Source organism: Hippocampus zosterae, chromosome 9 (genome assembly GCF_025434085.1).
Source record: "Hippocampus zosterae strain Florida chromosome 9, ASM2543408v3, whole genome shotgun sequence".
NCBI lineage: Eukaryota > Metazoa > Chordata > Actinopteri > Syngnathiformes > Syngnathidae > Hippocampus > Hippocampus zosterae.
This window is the reverse complement of record NC_067459.1, coordinates 25,587,033-25,609,185: the sequence shown is the minus strand read 5'-3', so window position 1 is coordinate 25,609,185 and position 22,153 is coordinate 25,587,033. Positions and strand designations below refer to the sequence as shown.

At 54.3% G+C, this 22,153-nt stretch overlaps 1 protein-coding gene across 1 annotated transcript; it reads left to right on the top strand.

Moving 5' to 3' along the window:
- Positions 1-18,819: 18,819 nt before the first annotated feature.
- On the top strand, positions 18,820-19,979 carry id1 (inhibitor of DNA binding 1, HLH protein). The gene is made up of 2 exons (XM_052076475.1): positions 18,820-19,307; positions 19,407-19,979. The coding sequence occupies exons 1-2, from the start codon at positions 18,828-18,830 to the stop codon at positions 19,440-19,442; spliced, it is 516 nt and encodes a 171-aa protein (XP_051932435.1). The 5' UTR covers positions 18,820-18,827; the 3' UTR covers positions 19,443-19,979.
- The last annotated feature ends 2,174 nt before the right edge of the window (positions 19,980-22,153 follow it).

Genomic DNA, 22,153 nt, shown 5'->3' with positions numbered 1-22,153 from the left:
AACACCCCACAGATGAACGCCACCATTTATCCTGTGGGGTGTGAAGAAGATAGGGGCCGAAGGTAGCTGTAAAAAAAAAAACATGCTTATGTTTGTTATTTGGAGAGGAAATTGGGCTACATGGAAAAAAAAAGGAGCCCCCTGTAAGTAGGCCTGCAGTAGTGACGCGCTCAACACTTTTTGTTCCTTCTGTAAACATTGCGGAGTGTAGATGTGATCAATTGTGATTGCGTTGTTTACAGAGGACTGGGCAGGGACAATTTCACAAAGAAATTGCACCGCGTCAAGCCGAGCGTCTCCGTCACTTGGACGAGAAGGCGTCTCTTGTGAACGGCACGTGCGGGCTAAAGGGAGGCGTCCCGTGTTTGTTGTCACTGCGCTAGATTGTCACTTGTGTCGACCGCTTGCTTCCCTTTCACCGAGGCCTCCAATGTATGAGAGACGAAAAGGCAAGAAAAAAAAAAAACCCAACCCAGATGTGTTTTTCAGCTTTGGGAGGGAGCAATAACAATGGCCTCCGTGATTCCTTCCACATGTGTATGTTGTGGCTCACGCGCAATTTTGGACAAGAATTAGGCAGAAGGGTGAGAGAATAAACGACAAGAAAGCGAGTTCTTCTTCTATTTCACTCGGGGAGCGTCAGCGACGCAAACGCTCGATGAAGGCGGGAGGGAGGCGCGGATGCGTGTGGATGCGGAGAGCAAAGAAGGGAGGGAGGCGCTCGGCAGAGCCACTGAGTCTAGACTCCAGATGTGCAGGCAGCGGCGGAGCGGCTGCATCGGCCCCCACCGGGCCGCTCTGGGAGTAGCCCCGGCACATGTCCCCACGCCGCCTGTAAATCAGTCCGGCTCGGCCTCGGGCTGCACCGCAGCCGCAAAACCCCTCCGCGCGGACCCCCGAACGCGGCCGGCCGGCGACAGAAAGACGCCAATGAGCCCGCTGTCGTCAATTTGATCCCCAAATGGCTCTCTTGCTGCCGTTTCGGATGAAATTAGCCCCAAAGTTGATGGAAACTCAGCCGTGGCTGAGTTTCGGGATCAAATGGCCTTCTTTTGGACATTTGACGGCAACGGTGGACTGACGCGAAAGCGCCGTCGGAGCAGACACTCGCTAACCAGACGTCAGCGCCAAATGGTATTTTCTAGAAGACCGTCGGCATTTTTGCCACGACTATTTTGGGAGGACGCAGGTGGCCGCGACAAGACGCAAAGATCTCAAAGAATTGAGCCAGATACGCTTGGGCAAAATCTCCGGCCGAATCAGCGGGGCGCCTCTTGACAATTTGGGGCTCTTTGCTAAACTAGCTCAAGCGCGGCAGCACAACAAGTTTTGAGGGCAGCCTCCATGTTGTTATGGCTGGCACCAACCCCCCCCCCCCCCCCCCCAACCATACTGTTGTTTGTGTACTTTTGAGATCGACTACAAGAAAACTCCTTGGTGGCCTATTGGCTGGCCTTTACGTTCGCCAAACAGAAACTTTGACTTGCCCCGAAAAGTTTTTTCTTAGCGCTTAGTTGTCGACAGGAAGCATAAACATCGGAAAGGATTCGTTTGCAAAATCGTTTGCGAGTAGTTCCGACGCTATTCCCCGTACAACTCGCTAACATGCCCGTTTACGGCACGCAAACAAACGCATGCGAGCGGGAACGCGGCTGATGGCGGAATGCGGCTGCCGACGCATCAGAGAGGCCCGCCGCTCGCCGTCGCTCCTCGTTTAGCTCCGCCCCAGTCTGACTGGCACCAGGGCATTCCTTCAAGAGCTCGCCGCTTCCCAAACTTCATATCCGCAGAGCACATTTGCACAATTACAGATTCCTGCTGGAGGCGAGCGTGCGCGCACAATCCCCTTTTCCATCAACGTACGCGCGTAATTAGATGGTGGACCGAAGGGCTCGTGCCGTATATAGCGAGCCGCGCGCACCGCAAGCATGCGCGACAAAAGCCACAATTCTCATTGTAGTGCCATCAGGGAGCTATTTTAAGGGAGGGAGAAAATGTCTTTTCGCGGCTCAGCAGTCAACACATCCGGGGAACGGAGCGGCGCGGGACGAGGCCCGCGCCCCCCACCCGCGCCCGCCACGGTGCATCTCGCGAACCCGGGGCCTGTGCTATTGTGCAAAGTGGTGAGAATCAACGCCTCGCTCAGCTGTTCAAACAGCTGGCGTGGAAACATTGCCGCTGTGTTTGAACTGATGGCGGTGCAGACGTCCTCTGAGCAAACAGGTGAGCGCCGGGAAAGATGCCCAGCCCGGAATGCTGACGAGTGCCTTTGTGTGAACAGGTGAGCGAGCCATCATTTGCCGTTCCGCTCAGGCGCAACCACAAAAACAATGAGACACTCACACTAATCCCGGCCCATCCTCCTAAACTTGACAACCTTGATGGCAAATATGCCGGAAGCCGGCTTGGCGTGAGATCGAGGCCCTCTGTGGCCATTTGTGGGACATTGAGGTTGCTCAAGCACTTTCATTGTGTTGATAGCCGCCGCAGAGATGCATCGAGAGCTTTCCCGGTTTCGAGGCGCTGGAAAACCCCGAGGGGGGGGGGGGGGGGGGGGGGGGAGCCGACAGCTTGTGGAATTGTGCTGGACACGAGAGGTTAACTAGGCTTTAACCTCTGCTCGGCGGGAGCGCAGAACAACACATCTCCGAGTCGAACGTCAGCTTACGCGACGGGAAATGGAAGGAAGACGGCACACGCGAGATATTTCGCAACGCTCGCGGGCTACCGTCGATGACATGGCGGAATAATGACTTCAAAGGAGACCGAAAAGTGAGTTGATTCGACGCATTCTGTAAAGAGGTGCTAAAGCCGTGGACAGATCACCTGTCAATCGTGGGATTGACCTCGTTTCGCTCCGTTTCCATTCAACTGGACAAGCAATTCTTAAGAGTCCTCAAACGAACCCGGATGGAACGGCCACCGACTGATGACATCGTGGACACGCCCCATCGGCCCTCTTCAGAGCTGTCAAAGCAAACGTCAAGCTAGTGCGCGCATCCCGTTTTCTTTGAGGGACGGCGTACACGTTTGCAGGCAGTGACTTGGCCATTATTAGCAGAAAGCTATCGCACGCTGTTATTTTGTGGGACGCAATGACAGACTTAGTTACAGCGCTATCAGCGCTATCAGACGGCAAAAGTATCGCCGGGCGCACGACCGCGCAACGACAAACCCCATGGCCATCAAGAAGTTGATCGTTTTGATCCACAGCGCAGGTGGTTTCCAGCTAAGAATTTTGTGCTCAAGTCTTCTTGCTAAAATCTCTCGCAATGTCAAATTTTCAAAATGTCACCCGCAAAAATCTGCAGCTAATGGCTAAGGTGGGCCCTCAAACTAGAGTAGTTTGTCAATTTGTAGGTCATGGTAGCAAACGCCGAGACAATGAAACATTTCGATGCTTTGGCACTCAGAAGAGCCCAGTTAGTTGGCAATATTTCTTTGAAAAGAATACGGGCCATCATTATTTTGTTCCTATCCGCAGAGTGACGACGACTGTCAGGCTGGTGACAGACGATGCCATTGCAAGTGGCGAGCGGCACGCGAGAAACACCGAGCTGACAATGAGATGCTTCCACAAATAACACTCCAAGCACGACTGCTATGACCTGAGACGGAAAAGCTTCAACCAGGCATTCAGCTGTTGACTGTGAAGAGCGCCAAAGACCCAGGCGCCGGTGTTCAAACCGGTGTTTCACCACAAGGGGGCCACCTACACCATCCGTGATTGTGCAGGAGTAGGGGGGACAGATAGGACACTGTTAGCGTGTGTCAAGCACTCCCGAGTGGGGGACGGGGGATTGCAAGGGACAGGGCGCTCAATCAGAAGGCCTTGGGTCCCTCCACTTCATTAGTAAGAGTGCCGGGCCGCAAACGAGCCGGCATCGGCCGTCACGCGAGACGGCTGCAGGGGAGAACATCTCCCTGGTGCCGACTGTGCAGATGGAGCCGCTCAGAGAGCTTCTCTCAGGCCGTCTGGCCCGACCTTATCTGATGGGAGCTCGGTGCAAACGCCAGCTTTCGTGTACCGGCGCCTGTTGGTGCATTTGGGCGAGTTTGATCTCGGAATTCACACCGGTGGGAGTCGTAACCCAATGAGGGTCACTTCAGGCAACGTGCTTCTATAGTGACATGGATCATTTGCTCTGTTCCAAGCTGTGCTTGATCGTAAGAGTGATTTCATCGAAGGCCACGGTGAAGGAACAAGTGTGCGATGTGACTTTTTTTAAAATGTAGGTGATTACTTGTTGCTTCTCGCCAATGTGTCTTAGCAGCGTATTGTCATTGTGGACTCTCTCTGCGGGCACAAGGCCACCGGCGGCCACCGGCGGCCACCGGCGGCCAGCGCAAACAAGCCAGACACAATCGGGCTCCAGTGCTGCGGTAATTGTTGTTACCCACCGTCTACCCCAGGAGTGACCCCCGCTTCCCGAAATGCAAACACACGCAGATACAGATGCACATACTAAAACACATTAACACGCAATGTTGACACAGCTTCGGCAGGGACGACCCCCCCCCCCCCCGGCCCCCCACTCCTCCCTTTCCCCAAACTCACTCACACACACAGACACAGCGTATCCCCCCCCCCCCCTCTTCTGCCTTCTTGATCCCTCATCCTATCATGCCTCCCGACAAGACACACAAAAACACACACACGCACGCACACACACACAGTGTGCTGTGTGGAGATCAGAAGCCCAGCTCGGAGGCCCCACACCTGGGCATGTTTGTGGAGGAAGCGGGCCCTGGGCGGGCTGCGCTCCATGCGCCTGTCGACTGGCTCCACCAAGTCTGGCCAGCTGTGCTCCTGGCCTGGCCTCTTGCTGTGGGGGCTGTGCAGCTGGGAAAGGCATGTTTCCCAAAAGGGGAGAAAAAAAGGACAGCGAGGGGAGGAGGGAGGGAGGACAGAGAAGGGGGGAGGGAGCGGGGGGGGCTTTCGGTTATTTCGAGATCATTACACATTCGTCCCTGGGATTTCCTAAAGCATCTCCTTTTAGATGGAAACAAACACAAAAAAAACCCAGAGCCCGCTTGATTCTAGACGAGGAGACTTGATGCTTTGCCGTTCATTAATAAAAAAAGACTTTTGGTGAAGAAACACGAATCGGCAAGTGCGCGGCTCTTGAATGGCACGGATTGCCGCCTTTGATTTGTTTTCACATACGAGGCCATCAAGTGCAGCTGCTGCCTCAAACGCAAATTCAACATCGGGCCTCGTTCGCAAAGTGTCCTTGAGGACAAACGTGTCGTCACGTGGCCCTTTTTCAAAAGCATTCCACCCTTTTACAACATATCCGGCAAATCACACAACGGTCGAACGAAAAACCTCAATGTGGGTGTCGTAGCCTATCCCAGCCGTCTTCGGGCAGTAGGTGGGGGACACCCTGAACCGCTTGCCAGCCAATGGCAGGGCACACAAAGACCAACAACCATGAGCGCTCACACTCACACCTTGGGACCTCAATCAGCCTGCCACGCATGTTTTTGCAACGTGGGAGGAAAGCCGAGTACCCGGAGAAAAGCCACGCGAGCCCGGGGAGAACATGCAAACTCCACACGGGGAGGTCGTCAACCGAGGCTAACCACATGAAATGAAACCCGCTGCGCAGCGTAGTAAATGGACAATTCAGAAAACCGAGTCCGTGGGGACGTGCGGCGAGAAAGAAAGAAAGAAAGGAAAAAAAAAAGTCCTGACAAAAGCAGAAGGAGAGAATGATCTGCGCAGCTGTCTGTGCATCAGGATGTCGCTCGCAGAGAGTCAGCGCCAACCGGCCCGATCACGCAGGCAGCGAAGGAAGTCCCACAAAAAGCAAAGGAAGTCAGCGCCAGCTCCAGGAAGTGATTTGATACTTTTTTTTTTCCTCTTCTGCAGTCTCGGCTCCACAAAGTCTGGATCCTGCCGGGGCAGAGGAAGGGTGGAAGCCCGGCTCAACGGCAGAATGCGAGAGAGAGAGAAGGAAAAGGGAGGGGAAAAACCGAGGCGGCGAGAGATTAGGCCCCCGCGCATGACACAAGCTTGGGACATCTGTCTCGGCGCCGCCCAGCTGCGTGTCATTTAGAAAAAGCCGCCCCCGGCACGGGCGACGGGCGACGGGCACGGGCGGCGGATGAGCCCGATGCCGCGGCGCCAGGCCTTCCCACTTGAAATGACAGCGGGTGCCACCGCCGACCGTTTCCTTCAGCCCACGCGCCCACGGCGAGTCCACGCAGGACGCTTTCCTTAGCCGCTTCGCCATCGCAGCTCTTTCCGTTCCTCTCCTGCCATCCGTTTCACTAGAATATCAAATGCGGTGTTCTTCCCCCCCCCCCAAGTCGACCGACAGCAGATTAGTGGCTGCGGCGACAACACCCCCTTCCGTGCCCCCGCGCGCGCACACCTGTGTTCACAGATTTACCACTTGAAGCCGTCATTTTGCATGTAAATAGAAGGCGTGGCGCCGCTGCACCTGGACGGACGGACGGACGTCTTTTGCATAAAGTGGGATGAGGGGGCTGAGGTGGGGGGGGGGGGGGAGACGACGTGACAGCTGTTAATGGAGTCAAGCAGCTCTCCAGGTCCAGGGCTGACCGTTTGCCATGATTCGGATTCCACCGTGTCAACCATTCTTCAATTGCAAATGGCAATTTCAGCAAATCACATGAGTGCTAATACAAAAAAAAAGGGGGCGGGGGGCAAAATTGCACGTTAGGGTACTTCAAGGCCAAGTGAAGTCACCGATTTCTTTTCTGGAAGGCGCGTCCTTGGATCAATATTGGGTCTTTGTGGAGAGGCAATCAAGAAATAGATCAGCTTGAAATGGAACTGGAGTAAAAGTCCCATCAGAATGTCCGCATCGGGACTTTTCTTCCAAACATGCGCTTCCGCAGCACTGCAAACGCGGCACATACACACGCCTCCATCACGTGCATGCGCCATTTTGAAAAGACTCTCTCAACACTGTTGTTGTTGTTTAGCGCAAGGAAATGACAACTGCACCGCTAAGACAGTCATTCATTCACTCATTCATCTTCCGAGCCGCTTGATCCTCACTATGGTCGCGGGGGGTGCTGGAGCCTATCCCAGCTGTCTTCGGGCAGTAGGCGGGGGACACCCTGAATCGGTTGCCAGCCAATCGCAGGGTACACAGAAACGAACAACCATTCGCACTCACACTCACACCTAGGGACAATTTAGAGTGTTCAATCAGCCTGCCACGCATGTTTTTGGAATGTGGGAGGAAACCGGAGCACCCGGAGAAAACCCACGCAGGCCCGGGGAGAACATGCAAACTCCTCACAGGGAGGCCGGAGCTGGAATCGAACCCGGTACCTCTGCACTGTGAAGCCGACGTGCTAACCACTGGACTGCCGGGCCGCCCGCTAAGACATTGATTCCAAAAAAAAGAAAAATTGGGGATAAAAGTTTCCTTCCCCCGCCCCAGACAAAGGTCTTTTTGGGGCCAAGAGAAAAACAGCCGAAAGTGTCCAGCGAGGTCAGAGTTTTTCTCTTCACCCAAAAAGACCGTCATACGGAAAAACAAGACACCTACAACCAAATTAAAAATGTTTAAAAAAAACCCACGTAGAAAAGACCGCTTGTACGGCGCAAGCGAGTTGTCCCGATGCAAAATGCAGACGTGAGAATGACACGCAAGAGCACTTTGACTTCACGCCGAGACGGCGATAAGATGAAGCGGCCGGCGCGAGCCGCGGCGTATCTCGGCGTCCTCCCGCGTGGCCTTTGCCTCCGACTCTGCTCATTCTCGCCTGATAAAGGAGAGCGGCCAAAGCAGCCGCGCTCCTTCTCCTTATCGGGCCCTATCGGGGCCTTGGAAGCGTATCTGCCGAGGCCCCGTCAGGGTCACGCCGACGTTCGTCCGGGAACGCTCGTCAGACGGGCCCCGCGCGTCTCGGAGTCAGCCCGGTCCGCGCAGTCATAACATTCGGCTCGGATTCCGCGATTCGGCCTGGCTCGGAAAGCCCAGAACGTTCGAGAAAGGGCGCTTCGGCCGGCAATTGGATGACTCGAGCGAAGGTGTTCGACCCCCGCCCCCGGTCGGCGCCTCGCTTCGGTCGACTCGGCGGTCGCCCGGCCCTTTCAGCGGGAGCACAAAGAGCCGAGGGGGCGTCGGTGCGCAAGAAAAGCCCGGCTTTGGCCTCTTTGAGAAAAGCGGCGCTTGAGCTTCTTTCACTTCCAGCGCTTTGTTATGCTAAGAGTGCGCCATTAGCATCTGTGAAGGAGAGCCAACATCTGAGGCAAAGCCATCTCTTCGGCCCCCAAAGAAAGGAATCCGCGCCGCTCCTTTTCTCCTTCTCTCGCTTGCCCGCTGTCCCTTCCGTGGCCCTTCTCGCTGCCCCCGTCGTGCCCAGAGGAAGGATTCCAAACGCCAACGCTCGCCGATGACACCGCCAACGCGGCTCTCGGCCCGCCGAGACGGGGGAAAAGACCCCCCTGAGCGCCGTCGGAATTTTTCTCTTCTTTGCTTTCACGTATCTCACCGCGGTTTGGTCGTAGCGCAGCCGCAACGGCTAACCGCTTCGGCGTCTCGGAATCACGGCGAATGGAGATCCACCAGCCAAAACGCGGCCGGGGCCCAACATACCCACGGCAAAGCCGCAGCCGCTTGGGGGCAGCTGCGGGATGAATCACACGCACACGCACGCGCGCACACACGTCATCTTGGGTGGGAACACGCAGATGCTCCGCTGGATAACAGCTGGAGTGGAACAAAACACCAGAGCGAGACTTTGAATCAATGGTCAGCGGAGGCGAAGGCGAAGGCTTGGGCTGGGTCGCGTGAAGCCTTGAGCAAGACGGCGCTACTCTTCTGACGCCGCTTATCAACGGCTTTCGGGCCACAATGCTGACGGGAGGAGATGGCGGGGGGGCTGAGTTCCTGTTAAAAAAATGAATTTCCAAGGACGGGGAAGATTTGGTGAAATCATATGGCGCGGCATGCGACCCGTGCAGCTGCGCAGGGAGCGCAATGCCATTGCCGCCGCTGCCGCCGCTGCGTCTGCATTCGCATGAGTCACCGGCAGAGTTCCTCAAACTTCACAATTTACCTTCACTCCACTTCTCTCTCTCTCTCTCTCTCTCTCTCTCTCTCTTTCTGGTCTTTTTGCTTTGTCTTCCTCAACACAGGTGTACGCAGCAAAGTAAGCCGATCCCTTGAACTCAACGGAAACAAAGTGCGCACGATAAACCGCAAACACAAACACACACACACACACACACACACACACACACACACACACACACACACACACGCACACACTCCAATTTATAGTCCAATGAACAATGCCAAAGTCATCCAAAGTTTCTTCATCGGCATGAGATCATGTGACATCCAGAACACACGCACGCATTTCCTCGTCATGGTCCTCCCCGCAGTTCTGCGCAGGTGGCCGACTGGCAGCAGCCGGAGCAACATTCCTGCTCCGTGGTTAGGCGACATCTCCCTCGCACCAGGAAAAGCAAATGACTCAGGAGGTTGTTGACTTCAACGTGGCGGCCGCCGCCGATACGCCCAAGCTCGGAGGCGGCCGGACACCCATGGCGGCTACTTGGGTTTCCCTGTCCAATTCTGGAATGAGGCAAAAATGGACGCGTCGCTCCGAAAGCCGCGCTTGCCACCCGCATTGAGGAATCGATAGCGGCCAGACTTCAGTGAATGCACGTCTCAAATCTCATTGGAAGATTTCAACAAAATTTGTCCTTGAGCTTGCGTCGTCTCCCTCGCGTTTCTCAGGTCGGGCTTGGAATCTGGGTGTTTCCTGGGTCGCAAGGCCTGCCCGCTTCCCGCCACCGTCCCCAATTTTTGCAGGAGGCGCAAGCGAGAGCCTAAATTGACCGTCAAAACGCTTGCTGCCACTGGTGCGCCTTCAAAGTAAAATTATGATTTCAATCATGCAAATATGATTGCACCCCTTTCACTTTCCAACGAGCTCACAGTCCATTCCGTTGCCCCCGCACGTGTCTGGTTTGGGGGCGGGGCCGCATTCCGGTCCCGAGCGAGTGTCAAATCTGTGACTTTATGCGTGCCGATAATGTTCTTTTCAACAAGCGCGGCAAGATGGGCCTTGACAATTTTTACGAGCGGCTCTTACTGGGCTGCACCTCGCAGCTGACAGATGGTTCAACATCAAGAGAGGGAACATGTTGTCGTTTTTTTCTCTTTCTCTTTCTCGCTCTCCCTTTCATAATAAGCAGATAAAGACTAAAATGCGATGATAGCGGCCACGGCCACCGATGACCTCTGCCACGACTGATAGAGCTCCAATCATGGAGCTGCATTCAAACAAAACAAAGCAATTCCACAAATAATTTATGTTATTGCTCAGTATTGATTTAAAAACAGATTCATTATTGAGCTTATTGTTTCGTATGTCCTAAACATCCGAATCACGTGACTGAAATTGCTTATTCATTTGATCGGATTATCATTTCTCGCCCGGCAACCAGTGAGGATGTGATCGTATTGGTTTGGGGTTTTTTTTCAACGAGAACTTCAAATCGGAGCGCTTGCGACATCACCAAGAATAGAGCACGTCGACGGGGCCACCTGGCCCGGCCTCTCGGTTCCCGAGCCGACGAATAGGAATAGATTGAGTGATAAATAGAATCCGGGGCGGCCGGCGAGCAGGCCGTTGACAAGTTCCCGAGCTGCAGTGAAGAGGCCGCCGACATCTTGATCTATTCCGCCGCTTCATTGAGAGCTTCGGAATGCGTCTTTAATACTGATTGAACGGTTGAATCTGGCAACAGCCCCGAGCTCGCCACGGTGCCCCGCCAGGCAAATGTGTTATCAGGGGGGGGGGGGTCCTCTGTGTGGTCCGCCCCCCTCCCCTCCCTCCTCAACTAAAGGCCGAGTCCGTTTTCTGGCTCCTTGTCCTCCTTTGATATCCAGAGTGATGGAATGGAGGAGGAAAACTGCAAAGAGGGTGGGAGGGAGCGGGCGGCGGCAGGGGGGGCGGTGGGGGCGTTGCCGAGTCTCCCGAGTTGCCAAGCGAACGCCATATGGGCAGCTCGCTGGTGTTACTGGGGGGCCGGGGCCGTTCCCAGAATTCACATGATAATGAAGCCCGGGGCCATTCAGAGCGCCGGCCTAAAGCTGGGCCCGAGAGCTTTTGATAGCCCCCGGCAGGCTGCGGGCCTGCCCACCCCGGGACCGGACAGCTTTCCTGCCAGGCCCAAACCACCTGTTTGATTTTCCCAGGGCCCTGCAGCGGGGCCACGGCATTGCGGGGGGGGGGGGGGCAAAGGAATGCCTCACGTTGTGTCACCAAGTGTGGACTTCCCATTTACTTCCTCTTTATAATCCTGCAGCCCTCCCCTCACGTGCGCTCACATAAACGGAACCGAGATGTGCACGCACACACACACACACACACGAGTGGCTTTCTCTTTATGCGAGTTTGAAAGTAGGGCACCTTCTGCTGCTCGAGGAGCTTCACACAAGCACATTCCTGGAAGCAACGCGTCTCTTACGTGGGAACCAGGGGGGAGCGCCATCCCGGGCGGGGCGGGGACCCCGCTTGGGATGGGGACGCGGCGGATCGAGCGACGGCAGTGGTGAAAGAAAGAGTCGCCGAGGGGGGGGGGGGTCGAGCCATGTTCACCGGGGGCACATTCCTTTATCGTGAGAACGGCGGGCCGGTAATCGTAACGCCGGCGCCGACGAGGCAGATGGCCTCGAGCCTCCCGCGTTGCAGCTACTGTACAGTAAAAACAAATCACGGGAGGGGGGGGGGCACAATCGCTCAGTCAGTTGCAAGAATGATGATTGATCCATCGGAGGACTCCTGCGCCAAATCATATCAAAACCCGATTCAGTGCGCCGGATCCCGCGGGCGGGATTCTGCGGTGAAATCATGTGAGGCGGAGGCACCGGGAGCAGGTGCGCGGGTGCGCGGGTGCGCGGGTGCGCGGGTGCGGCGTTCCCGCAGTTTCACCTGAAGTGCCGCCTCGCTAAAGGCAAAACACCTGCGACGCGCTCACGGAGACGGGGCGGCGTCTGCTCTCATCTCGCCCAGCGGGGCCCACGAAACGGTACGACGGCCGCGCGTGGCGGCGGCGCCGCCCGACCTGGCCCGCCGGCGCCCGGGGGAATTCGCACGGCCTCGAGATACCTCGACAACAAACAAGAGCGGGAAAGCCGAGCGCGGGCGCAGACCGCCGCTTGGCGAGGTGCGACTTGACTGTGGAGAGCCGGAACAAAAACCTCCCCGGGGCCCCGAATAACTCGATTACTTGGCTGCTCCCACAAGTGTCGGCGGGGCCGATCTGTTCAACGTGAATGGCGGCTGTCGTTTGTCAAGCCCCTCCAAGAGGTTGCTTCTCAGGCTCTCCTTTTAGGCCCGCCTGCCACCGGCAAGCCCGTCTCAAGTATTCATCTTTGGGTGCCAGAGTGGAGGAGAGGGCCCGGCCATTGTCCCCCAAGCCCGGGCCCTCTGAATGGGGCTTTGTCCGGTCCCCAGCTGCCAGTGTCCAAGCTCCCTCTTTGGGATCGGGCTCTCGTGGCCACCCCCCCTTCCCCCCCACGGCCATGCCGACCGGACGCCCCCATGCAGCTGCAAACACCCGCATGAAGAGAGGGGTCGGGTGACGGACGCATCAATGGAGGGCTCTAGTTTTTCAACCGTCGCTCGCCGGCGGGATCCCACGCGGGGGCTCGCAAATCAGCAAAAGTCCCATCAATGCGCCCGAAACGGCGTCGGGTCCACGCGCAACTCGGCCGTATTTCTCCAGCGCTTCACTCGGGAAGCAAAAAGCATTCGCGCGACAATCGAGGCGTCGCCGTCGAAAGCGCACAAAAAGCTCAAGTCTCACGCCGAATGGCGCCAAGCGCCGCGAAAAGAAAATAAAGCCAAAGCGGCTCCGGCGTCGACGCGCGTACGGGCGCACTTCCTGACCTTTGACCCTCCCGCTGTGGTTAAGTCCCCTCAAGGCCCCCGACAACATTTTTTTACACCGCGGACTGGTTTTGCGGACATGGCTTGACCTTTGCTTTTTAAAGTTTGCTTATGAGTTTATTTCCAGCGGGTTTGGCGGTATTTCTTGCTTTTGAAGTGCTTCTTTTAGTTGTCGTTTTCATCGAAGATCCGGAGCGTATGTCGAATGCAAAATTAAAAATGAAGAAAGAAATAACAGCCACCGAGCGTTGCTCAATAAAGTTAAGCAAACTCGTCAAACGACAATTGAAAAATGCCGAAATGTTCATTTATGATATGAATCGACAAAGACGGAAAGAAAGACTGTTTTGCCGAGACGGTTACCGTCGGTCCATTTTTTTTTTATAAGCGCCAGACGTAGTTTCACTTGCAGTTAGTTTGTTTGTGTTGCTGAGTTGCGGCAACCTCGCTCATGTTGTTTATGCTCTCGTATTGCCGCAGTTGGTCACGAGTTTCAACATGAATCGTCTTCAAATCAATTTAAGAGAGCCTCTGGGATTTGTTTGGTCTTCACCAGCCCGCTAAGGAGGGGCCGGGGGGGGGGCGGAGGGGCCCGTCTTCTGGCCACCAGCTGGGAACAGCTGGTCCCCCTTCTGCTAGCGGCGGACCCGCGCTCTGTTGGAGTCCCGGTAAAGAGACGGCGCCTGGCGGGGCCCGACGAGCGGCGAGCGTTCAATCGCGGGCGACCTTTCGCTCGTGAAAAGGCCCCCCCTCCGTTGGCCGTACGTGCGCTTTCTATACGTGCGCGTCGATTCTTCGCCGTCAAAGCTTAGCAGCGGTCAGGACAACGGAGGAACTCATTGGATTATGTTGGGCGCTTTTGCAAAGTCACGGTCAGTTCACGATGCGCCATGTCACCGGCGAGACGGTTTGCCGGAAGTTGCCATGGGCCAGGGCGGGGGGGGGGGAGATGACCGGCCGACGCGAAAGGGACTCGGGCGTTATTAAATTGGCAACACGCCGTAACACTGCCTCCCATTGTATTCCCCTCCCCCAAAGCGGGAGCGAGCAAGCATCCTCTCCACCTCAGCCCCCACCTCACGCTCGCACCCCCCCCCCCCACACACGAAAGCTCTCTCTCCAGGCAATTGCCACTGGAGTGGAAAGTATTCCAGAGTACAATGTCTGCGCTCTCAATGGGTGCTTTAGCATGCCACCAGTGCGCTGTCACCAGCAGATGGGGAGCTAATTACAAGCCATTAAAGGCCTTTGATTGTGTGTGTGGGAACCGGGCGAGGGGGGGGACATGGAAGGAGGGCTACCTTTTGGCTCTCACACACACACAAAACAGTCGAGAGACCAAAGGACACCTGCGGACCTTCAAGGATAGCATGCGGACAGTCCAACCTGCACAGAAGAGCAGCCGGGGGAAACACAAAAACAAAAAAACAACAAGAATAAAGCAGTCGGCAGTCGGCTCCGGCCGGTCTGCGCTGCCGATGACGCATCTCTGGAGCAGGGCTCCCAACCACGGGCCCTCAGTCATTACGGAGGGAGGTGCCAAGCCGCAGCACAGTGCGCCGGCACCTCCGGGAATCCGGGCGGCTGCCGCACGGCAGCGCAAAAAGCTCACCGTCCACTTCCGGCCGACGTTGAGATGTGGCAATGCGGGCGCAGGGCGGGCACGCGGGCCTTTCCGGTCACACGTGAGCCGCTCGACTCGCCCGCTCACCCGCACACAGGTGCGATCATTAGCAAGCAAACAGGAAGAGTCTGCCTTGCCAACTGGAAGCTAATCGCGCGGCTGCGAGGAGACAACCTGATTTGCAACGAACGCCATTTCAAAAACCGTTCTGTCTGAGAAAGAAAAATCGGCTTTCCCCGTCGCCGTTGTCGTGCCTTCGACCGCTTTTCATGTTTCGGGAAGTAGGAAGACGGCGACATATTGTCCCACCGGTCATAAAAAAAAATGGCGGCTAAAGTGTGCTGGAATGTGCCATTTCCTCTGAAGGAATTCCTGCATCCGCTTTTCCTGAAGTTGCGGAGCGCTCGTGTGCTTCAAGCGATAACGAGGGCGTGCCAGCGACAAGATAGACGAGCTTCTTGAAAAGGCTTTCTGCTGCCGCGACAGACCGTCACAAACGCTGGCCCGTCAGCACGACATGAAATAGTGTCCAGGTAACGGGGCAAACATCTGACGGGCCCGCTGGGAAACCGAACCACCCGAGCAAGGAGGTTGCGTCGCTTCAAATGCCGGTTGGCTTTTCTTGGGTGTCATCTGCCCGTCGCCCTGATGTGCTGTAAACAGGCTGGAAAGGGCCCAGCTGTGTGGCGTTATTGTTGGTGTCAGGAGGAAGTGCTGATAGCTTTTGCAGCTGAACAAAAGCTGCATGAGGAGAGCCGAGGGGCGCTCCAGACACGCTGGCTCCAGCCTAGATTCTCTCCCACAATCCCTGCCTTGCGCTCCCATTGTTCCGCCCGCCCGGCCCTCCCGCCGCCGCCTTGTCAGCTGCGACCTGGGACGGAGGGCAGGGGTGGGACGGTGGGGGGGCAACTCGGGGAGAAGTTTTTCAAGTTACTGCAACAGAAGGAAGAAAAAGCCTTGGGCTAAAAAGAAAACAATGAGTCATGGCTCGTTGAATAGTGGCCAGGCCAAAAGGAGGATGATTGACAAAAGGATGTGCAAAGTTGCAGGTGGAAATGAAGAACAAAGACAGCAGAAAGCGCAAAAACACTCCGACTCAAAATCAAGTGAAATTCAAGAAATGTAGTGGCGCCCAGATGTCGGTTTCCTCAAGACACGAAAAAGGTGGCCTCGATTTTTTTTGTGCGGCAGGACATGGATCTGACGGCCACCTGCGTAGCAGTGGAAGGAAATATTGATGGGGCTCATAGAGGAAGATAGAATATGTGGCCTTGCTTTTTTTTTTTTATCGTGTCAATTCCTTGCTTTTTGTGAACCAGCAGAATTATTTCACACAAATGGGCAAAAATGACGGCGCCCCCAGCAGTGCATTCCAACCGTAGGCCTTCGGCAACGTCACATACGTGAACACAATATAGGCTCGTCGAGCAGCACTTCATTTCAGGAGCATTTAAAACCATCGAGTAGGCATTCACAAGTAAGAGCAGGAAACTAAATGGACACATATTGTCAAAAATAAAAAGATGATTTTAAAAATACTCAATAAAATGGCACCCACATGACGCTGTGTGATCATCAACAAGTCTGTCCAATGAATTGCGCAATGTCGCAGTTTCATATAAGACACCAGCCACACTATAGCAAAACAAACTATTCTTTGAAAATAAAATGAACAGATCATTTGCGTTTTGAGAATCGGCTCCACAACAGCAAATAACTGAAAATGTTGAGCAGCTGACATTGAACGAATTTTAGTGCACGAAGCTGACTGCAAGGCGCCATTATAAGTTGCAGGTGAGCTGTATCTTGGTCATTTTAGTTCGTGACCATTAATACTAACCAAATAAAATAACAGGAAGAAATGTAAACTAGAATTCATGTACTCACCATTGTAGTGCCTGTTCACTGAGCTGCAGATCTATGCGAGTGTCCCCAAACGTTTTGAAATGCACCGTAGCTTGTAAGTGGCCAGCCGTGCTCTGATGTTTCCTTGCTGCCTTGGTAAAACAACTTCAATTGGTAAATCCAGTGCAAGGTCCGTCTTGGAAATGGTGTGGAAAGTAGTTCTGCAAGCAGATCAACGTCTTCTCCGTCGGCCATTTTGGCTCAAAACGCAACAACAGCTCCCTCTGGTAGGCGCTCATCCAATCACCGAACGCGCACGTCCAGTCTTGATGACGTCAGCCCCTCCAGCTTGCCCTGCTACGCAGACTCGTGATCTGATTGGCTATTGCAAGCTGACTGTGCTCGTTTATTTACAGCGCACCGGGGGCTCTGTTTCATCTCAAGGTCCCGAACAAGTTTAGTTTACCTGGCAACACAAGCTATCTGAAATATGATTGGTTAAAAACTCTACTATAATAAATAAGCTTATTTAGTGAGTGGCTTTCAATGTTCTTTAAAAGAACTCGACTAAGTGGAAATAATATGACGTAAAGAATATTTTTGTTGACATATTTATGAAAATAAAATAACAAATTAAATGGATGTTATTCTCAGAAAAGTAAATTAATTAAATGTACTTTTCTGACAATGTTTAGGCCGGCAGAGAAGGCCCAGACGGAACGCCACTGGGCGCCCCTAACTAAATACCGTGTTGCACAGCCTTTGATACCTGCTTTTCTCAATGATACTTGTTGAATGGACTTGAATTGAATACAACTTTATTGTCAAATGTTCTGTACGGGTGTCAACCCTGTCACCTGTCAACGGGTATTTTGGCACCTTGCTCGCGAGAAAAACTGCTCCGGCTGCTTTGAGACGGGGCCTTGTCCAGCCGGCGTGTTTCAGCTCCTTCCAAAGGATGTTCAATGGAGTTTAGGTCAGGGCTCATCACAGGAAAAAATAAATCACCCCTTAAGTCACTGGATTTTGGGGAGATTTATTGCAAAGATTTTGTGGGGGGGGGGGGAATTTTGATGTAGCGTGATTTTTTCCCCCTCTCAAACTGAGCTATAGTTTTAAAAATGTCTGAAATTACAGTGTGTTTTCATGTGGCAAAGACAGCAACAACAAGAGCAACAAAATGCCCACGTGAAAGTGATCACGTGAAAGAATGCAAGTGATGTGTCCAAATGCTAGTCTCGCGGCGCCCTCGCAGGTGCGCGGGTGGTGGAGGGGGGGGTCATCTCATCTGGCCGCCGCGAGGTGATAAATGAGCCAGCAAGCTCCGGAGCCGGTTTGTTCTCGGGCCGCAGGTGAATGGCGGTGCCAGCGCTCTTGTTTGACGTCTCCACGGAGACCGCCCGAGCGGCGCCAGGCAGACAGGCGTCAAGGCCCCAATGAATGGGTGACGTCACCGCGCTGGCGCCTGCCAGTCTGCGCGCTGCGCGGGCTTGTTTGGACAATCCGCGAGGGGCGGGGAAGAGGGGAAGAGAGGAAGAGAGAAAGAGAGAGGGGGGGGGCACAGCCAGCCATGTGAATGGCAGCCGCGGCACACACACAGCAGAAAACATGTGAAGGAATCTGTGAAAAGTTCGCACCACCACCAGTAACACACTGCTCGTCTTGTCGATGCGGAAGAGGTTGGGGAAGAGTAGAACGCGCGAGCAAGGAAGGAAGACAGTGGTGGTGGTGGTGGGGGGGGGGGGGGCGTGATTTTACAGCTTCGAACTTCACTTTCCCAGCTTTTTGATTTTTTTTTCTTTGCACTTGTCACCTGCAAAAGCTTGCGCAAGACAAAATTTACCCCCCAGGCCCCCCCCAAGCCCTGAACTTAACCCTCAATTAAAAAATAGGACTGAATAATATGTTAGTCTATTCCATGTTATTCTCTCATATTACCCATGATGAAAACCTGATGTGCTCGAGAGAAAAAAACGAGGGCAGATCCAGAATCAGTGAAATGAAGAAATGTAAGCTAAATGTGTTGAGAAGTGTCCCAAAGTGCAATTGAGGCTTTGGGCTTCGCGGGGGTGTGCTTGTGGCGCTAGGCCTGCGGCGGTGCACAACTGCGGCGGCTTCCACTAATGAAGCCGCCGCATTCGCGCATGCATGCATTCCTTCCTTCTTTCCTCCCTCTTCCTCATGGGGGCACCCCATGACTGCCCCCGAGGCAATGTCCACCTGCAGAGTCCCCAAGCCTCGCAACGGACAGCTCCCGCACATTAGCCATAAAAGACGCACTTTTGTTTCCATTTGTAACGCCGTCGCTCAAACGGATTGGAAATCCCGATAACTGGGAGCGGCTCGCCGATTGGACGGCACGCGAGCGCGTCGATACAAAAGCTGACACGCGATTGGCCGATCCCCGGCGAGGCCGCGCCCCCTCGGCGGCCATCTCTCCATATAAATGCGAAGCCTCGCCATGTGGACGTCGCAAACTGTCAACATTAGCCCGAAGGAGAATCTCGCCCGAACAAAGCAACTCTTCTCGTTTGTGCGCGCGTGTCGGGGGAATACGGACCGAAAAGCTGCGCCCGCCATGAAGGTCGTTGGATCTACTTGCGCCCTGAAGAGCAAAGTGGGCGGCGAGGACGTGGTCCGCTGCTTATCCGAGCAGAGCCTCGCCATCTCCAAGTGCAAGATCCCGCTGCTGGACGAGCAGATGAGCGTCTTCCTGCAGGACATGAACAGCTGCTACAGCAAGCTCAAGGAGCTCGTGCCCACCCTGCCCACCAACAAGAAGGCGAGCAAGGTGGAGATCCTGCAGCACGTCATCGACTACATCTGGGATCTGCAGGTGGAGCTGGACGAGCCGGAGAGGAGCCGCCACCAGGCCGGCGGCGCGCAGCCGCGCGCGCCGCTCACCGCGCTCAACGCGGAGCTGGCCGGCATCGCCGTCGAGGTGATTATGCGATCGCGCTCTCTCTCCTTTTTCGTCTGACGTCGGAAGCGTCCGACGTGCGGTCGCGGTGTGTCCTAATCGTCGCTCTCCCTTTTGCAGAACGGCTGCTCGGATGACAGGATCATGTGCCGCTAAGAGCCTCGCGGAGAGTCTGGAGCTTCGCTTCGACGAGGCTCGCCCCGAGGTGCCCCCCGCGCAGCATCCACGAAAACCTTCAACCGTCGGTGCGGGAGAGGGGGGGGGGGGCGGTTCCCACTGCCTGGAAAAACGAGAAGAAAAAAAAAAGCTAGAGGCGTTGCGTGGACGTTCTCCCGGTGACGCGGTTACAAAGCAAGAAGTCACCCGAGCCTCTCGAGTTTATCAAGAGGCTCCGGAGAGAAAGCGAGAGAAAGACGCCAAGCAGCGGTTGGGCTCCACAGAAGACCGGGCTGGCCACTGGGACCGAGACCGGCGCAACCAGCAGAACCTGATGCGTGTTCTACGAAGCTCGTGTTACCTCCTTGTCTCCTGTGCAAACAAACAAAAATCATTCCAGAAATTTGTATTTTTTGATAATTCTCAGATTCCTGAGCGACAAACAGTATTGTATATTACAATGCCACGTGATGTGTGAACATATTGTTTTCTTACAATGTACATTTTTTTAATTAAAACAATACGATTATTTTTTCACTTGTCGTCTGCGCACGTTAATCCTTCTTCCACACACAAGAGGCACCGATTCCTTGCATGCGTGAAAACTAACACTTGGCTTGGTTATGACGCTGCGATGGGCCATATTGGAGCAAAGTCTCACGCAGGTGGAATCGACTGCGATCGGCGTAAAAGGTTGCCGTCCCCACTCAAGAGAGAGACGGCGTAGTCAAGCCAACGAGTGTTAAATCTGGTCGCATCAAGCCAAAAGCTGCTCCAAGGCTTCATTTTGGGTCCGTGCGGTGAGCTGCGTGACCTTCCGAGAGGAAGGTCCACTTAAAACGCTTCAAAATGGGGCAAAAAGGACACTGAGCGCGTCTCGTCCCATATTCTCACACCTCGAAATATCTTAATCACAATCAATATTGGTGTGAAAAACATTTTGGCCCACAAATCTTTGTCATGTAAAGCGTCAAATGAAAAAAAAAAAACTGAGTGTGCTCTTGAGTAATTTTATATATTTTTTTCTTTCGCTTTGCAAAACCCGAGAATTTTCCAAAAACACCGATAAATATAGTGTACAAGAGAATGTATTTTGCAGGCATTTTGGCCATATTTCAAAGCGCATTTGTCAAGCGTCATCTGGCTCGGGAAGCTCGCGGTCTTATTTGCGGCCCCCACGCTGCCCATCCCTGACCTGAGTCATAATTACAATTAAACATTTGTATGAGAAACACTTTGGTTAAGTCGTACGGCGAAACAAGTACGCGTTGGTACGCGGAGGCAGGAACGCCCCGTTTTCTGACGCTTCGCAGGGGGGTTTCTCAAGGCCCGGGCTCCAATGACAAGGCGCCAGTCAGCTACAAAAAGTCGTTTCGCTTCGTGTCAGGCGTCACTTCAAGTTGCTGTTTCAATGTGTTCTGCTGTAAATCAGCATGCGCGGCGCGCGGGTTAAGAGCAGGCCGCGGCTCAAAGATCGCTGCTTTATTCTGTCTCCCCGATGCGATGTTTCCCCCCCCCCCCCCCCATTTCCCCCGCGGTGCGAAGCGCGCAGCTGCGGGCCGGCGTGGCCGCCCGGGCGCCGCGTGATCGTGTTTGCGCGATAGCTTTGTGCCAAGGGCAGGGGTGGGGGTGTGCGGGGAGCAGGCGCGAGGAGGGAGGGAAGGAGGGGGCGGGCGGGCCCAGACTGAGCGGCGCCGCGGCACACCTGGGGAAGTTCAGGTTAAATAGCTCCACATTCCTCAACACACAGCTGATTGAAACATTAACAAACAGTAATCCGCGGGCCAGGCCGCAGATGGGCCGGGAAGCGAGCCAAGGCACAGACAGAGAGACACAAACGGAGAAGGGAGAGAGGAAGAAGAGGGGGGGCCGGGATGGGGGGGCGGTCTCGCTTTGGCACAGATTCCCACACTACGAGCTCGTGATTGAGATCTGCAATAACACGTCATATTTTTACAAGCGCGCACACACACGCCCCCCCCCCCCATACACGATAGGAACATTCACCTTCTCGACTCTTTCGAGACGATTCACGGCATTTCCTGTGCATTTGTATTGTCAACGAAAACGCGAACCCCAACGTTGTCTTTTCATGGCACTGTGACGCGCCTTTTGTAAGCAAATACCTCCCTCTAGCGCTCGTCCGCAAGCATTGCAGTCTTAGTTGAGAAGAACCGTGTCCTGTCGACTGGGCTGCCTTACGCAGCAACATCGCCCCCCAACCCCCCGTCTTGGCCAAAGTGAAAAATGAACGAAGGAATTATTCATTCATTCATTTAGAGATATTCAATTATCGATTAGAATTTGATAATGACATAAGACGTCGTTTAGTGTATGAAAAATAACGTAATATTCATATATTATGTCAAATAAATACTTCAGGGAATGATTTCATAAGGCTGGAATTGAAAACGGACAGATAAGGCAGTTGTTTATTTATTTAATGAATTATTAATTAAACAAATATTCCACGACTTCTCGCTCGGCCTGATTACAGAACGGAGCGGCCAGTAGATGGGCGAAAGTTTGACCACGAGCGTCTAATTGTTGTGTATTTTTTATTTTTGCTGTGGTTATTTCCTAACGCTTTCTGAGCCAGGGCGCATCATTTACATTTTTTTAAACCCCACAGCACACCACCAGACAGAATGTTTCAAAACTGCACTGGATGAATGTCATTTGACTCAAACCGTACTCGGTGTGAAATCTGA

Coding starts and splice junctions, on each gene's coding strand:
- id1 (XM_052076475.1), top strand. CDS start 18,828: ATGTGGACGTCGCAAACTGTCAACATTAGCCCGAAGGAGAATCTCGCC. Junction 19,308..19,406: donor TGGCCGGCATCGCCGTCGAG/GTGATTATGCGA, acceptor TCCCTTTTGCAG/AACGGCTGCTCGGATGACAG.